Raw genomic sequence first — 3,462 nt, forward strand, 5'->3', positions numbered from 1 at the left:
CTCCGATTTTATACTCGATCTGAGTTCTAGGACCTGAGTTCTAGGATTTGAGTTCTAGGATTTGAGTTCTAGGATCTGATTCTCTATGTGTAAACTCTTGAAACTATTTTCTTGAAATCTGTAAATGTTTCGGTGGAATAATCACTGCGATGTTCTTGATGCTCATAATCACCTCGGGGAGGAGTCCGAGAAATCTGAAAATGAATAGAATTCAGTAAAGAAAAATTTCATTTGCAATGAAAATTTCACTCGAATGCACGAAGAAATTATCTGCTTACCTTGATTGATTGGTTGAGGGTATGAACAGAGCACAGGATTTTGTTCTTGGCACCTGGAGTGAATAATGAAAGAATTAGCCCATCGACCTCCAGCACTCTGAAAGTTATTTCCCTGCAAGAGAATCACGTTTTGTATTCGTTGTGCATCGGTATTATCATCTAAGAGCAGAGAATTCCATGCAAGGAGGGTGACATGAAATGTGAATTGAGGTTAGGCGTATTCATTTACGTACAGACATGAAATTGTGTTCGAGGGGCCTAATTTGTCATGGAAAAAAAATTCAAGTTCATGTAATTTATTCGAGTCATCATAGATAGAAAATGCAAATGAATCTACTTACTGTGGTTTTTTTCTCCTACGGAATTCAATGGACCATTCGAATCGCCTTGTGGGTTATCAATTATTGATATTTCAAGATCGAAGAATGAAACTCGATGCTTTTTGGTGTCCCACAACTCCCGGAACCGTTAAAATATCATTTCTGAATTGTTTCCAGATTATAATTATTTAATAATGTGGGAAACAATAATACTTCTACTTTATATTGACATAGCACCCGAAGTCTCGTGTCGCTCATGCTCTTTCCATGAAAATCTACCCCTAGCCACATGAACGACCGTCGGTAATTCCTTCATTCCGTAAGCAGTAATTCCTTCCCCTCATTTTAAAAGAAAGAGAAAATTTTGTACCAAATTCAATGAAGAGTGATGTTAGTTTATTTATTTCTGTTCTATGACAATCACTTTTTATTTTCTATACAAACATCTTACAATCGAGAGGAAAATACAAAGAAACATTACGTTACATACCTTATATGGCAATGAGGATACAGGGATTATTACAATTTTTTTTTTAAATCATTTTTTCGTTTGTTGATCGACAATATTTTTTCAAGTGCATGCTGTTTGCTCGAATCACTTAAAATTGAAGTTTTTAACTGAAAAAGATGCACAATTATCTTAAAGAATCGATTGAATTTAAACAATCTTTCCATCCATGTATGAGAAAATGGGAATTCAATTCCACTCAAGATGTGTAACAATCATATTTCTCAGAGAACTTAATTAGTCTTTCTCTCATATTAAAAGTATTGATTATGCAAGCATTTTTTTTTAATAAATATTTTTCTTAGGCTCTAAATTATCTACGATTCGAGTCTCTGTTTCTATTAATGCTTTATACATTTGGCTCTTGCATATCACGATTAGTTATATTTTAATCAATAAATTAAATTATTATTCAGGAATGAATATCACAAATTGGAGTTTCCAATTAATTTACGTCTCTAGTTTTCCCTAGTCAAGTTTAGGTTAAGGAAATACTGTTCTAGTTATTTTCTAGTTTTTTAGTCTTCAAAAATAAATTATCGATAAATCTAGTCTTTGTCTAGTCATCTTTAAGTTAATGAAATTCTAGTCTCGAATGATTTTTTTAGAAAGTTAACTCTTTCACGTGACGAAATTATTTTTTACATTATGATTGTTCTCTTGAAAGTTTTTTTTCTCAATCTGAATGAAATCACAGGAAATTTAATTTGAGAAAAATCTACGAAAAGATTAGTGATAATAATGATAAATATTGTCTCTCAGTTGAAATAACAGTAATAATACCCCTTTGTACCTAGCGATGGGTGTACGTGTTGTTTCATTTTTCCATAGAGATCTCTCTCTGAATTTTATTCATCTCAATTGACATCTTTCTCTAAATCTCTTCTGCATCCTGAACGTTCGAGCGACGTTTTGGTTCCGGTAAATCTCCAGTTGAGTAGCGTTTGGAGGTCGCTGAAATAATTGCTTTGGACATTTCTTCCTCCGTAGCTGTTTTTCCCTCGATGACAACGATGTGATTCATGTCTGGGACTTCGAAGTAGTACTCGACATGTGACTTGTTGGTCTTCATGATCCTGGACTTCAGTTTCCCCATGAGCTTGACACACGTTCCAACCTCGATCTCTTTCTTGTCCTTGAAGATGGCAATTTGAACAGCGAGCCTGTGTTTACCATTAACAATGCTGCCTCCAACGTAAGAAGCCGAGAAATGGACAACTTCAACAAATGGACTCTTGATGAACCCAGTAACTGACACTGGAGCGTCTTGGTTACGAAGGAGAGTTTCCATGGCAACTTCCGGGTAATTTTCTGGGACAATAATTCCAGCTCCTTCGAGAATTCCCAGATATTTGATGGTACTCGCTGCCTGAGCATTGAACTCCACATCAACAACGTCTTCGTTCCCATGATAAGAAGCATTTGTAGGAGTAATGCAACCCATAGTGATATACATTTTCTGAAGAGGAAATTTTTTTTTGGCAAAGAAATGATTTACCCACAGTTCAAGGTTTTCGATTAATAATTATTGATGATGAAAATTCTGTTGGGACAACTAATTATTATTAACATGAAGAAACACGCGGTGATGGGAAATCTCCGGTGAGTTGACCTTGGCGACATTGTCCCACATCAGTACACGAATCCTCGTTCCGTCCCCATTGTTTATGACAAACTTCAGCAATGTTTTTTTTCCATTGCTGACAGTTTTCATCCCATCAATCTTATCGACGTAACCCGAGAGTATCCTGTGAGATGAAAAAAAAAATGAATTCCTCGATATCCCACACTTTCTATGTCAATTTTTTTTAGTTTTCAATTTTTGATAATTCAATTAAATGAATCAAACAAAAAAAGGATTTCTAGTTGTTCTATCATGATTTACTGGGGTCGTTGATATTAATTTTTGAGTGCAGATGAAAAGAATTTGTCCATGCCATGTGACTTGAGAGGTTATGGTGTGTACTTTTCCATGTTGTTTTGCAGACAAAATAACAATTAGACTAAAGAAATACTTACACAGCTGTGTCTCCCGCCTCAAAATTGAGAATTTCCGCAGTAGAGGTAAATGGATGGCTTTGCATTGGCATTTTTAACGCGGATTTCGCTTCGGAAAATTTCACGTAATTTGGGGGAACGGCTGCCTGGTGTGATTACCGAATGGTGAGAAGGAATATGCTGGGGAGCGGCGTGGGCACGTGAACGTTCGTTGGCAGCTGACACACCAGGTGGCGTGAATGTCTAACAATGATATGAGAATATTTCAAATGAAAATCTCGCGGCACTGTCGATTTTTAACGCGGATTTCGTTTCGGAAAATTTCACGTAATTTGGCGGAACGGCTGCCTGGTGTGAT

At 36.1% G+C, this 3,462-nt stretch overlaps 1 protein-coding gene across 1 annotated transcript; it reads right to left on the minus strand.

Moving 5' to 3' along the window:
- Positions 1-1,980: 1,980 nt before the first annotated feature.
- Positions 1,981-3,139, minus strand: LOC107040744. Its single transcript, XM_015260963.1, has 3 exons — positions 3,126-3,139; positions 2,689-2,854; positions 1,981-2,565 (listed from the first exon to the last, which is right to left on the minus strand). Exons 2-3 carry the CDS (start codon positions 2,818-2,820, stop codon positions 1,981-1,983), a joined length of 717 nt encoding a protein of 238 aa, XP_015116449.1. The 5' UTR covers positions 2,821-2,854; positions 3,126-3,139.
- Positions 3,140-3,462: the final 323 nt, after the last annotated feature.

The sequence above is a fragment of the Diachasma alloeum genome, unplaced genomic scaffold, assembly GCF_001412515.2.
Source record: "Diachasma alloeum isolate Michigan unplaced genomic scaffold, Dall2.0 Dall_scaffold_00341, whole genome shotgun sequence".
Lineage (NCBI taxonomy): Eukaryota > Metazoa > Arthropoda > Insecta > Hymenoptera > Braconidae > Diachasma > Diachasma alloeum.

Coding starts and splice junctions, on each gene's coding strand:
- LOC107040744 (XM_015260963.1), bottom strand. CDS start 2,820: ATGAAAACTGTCAGCAATGGAAAAAAAACATTGCTGAAGTTTGTCATA. Junction 2,566..2,688: donor CGGAGATTTCCCATCACCGC/GTGTTTCTTCAT, acceptor TTTCCTCTTCAG/AAAATGTATATCACTATGGG.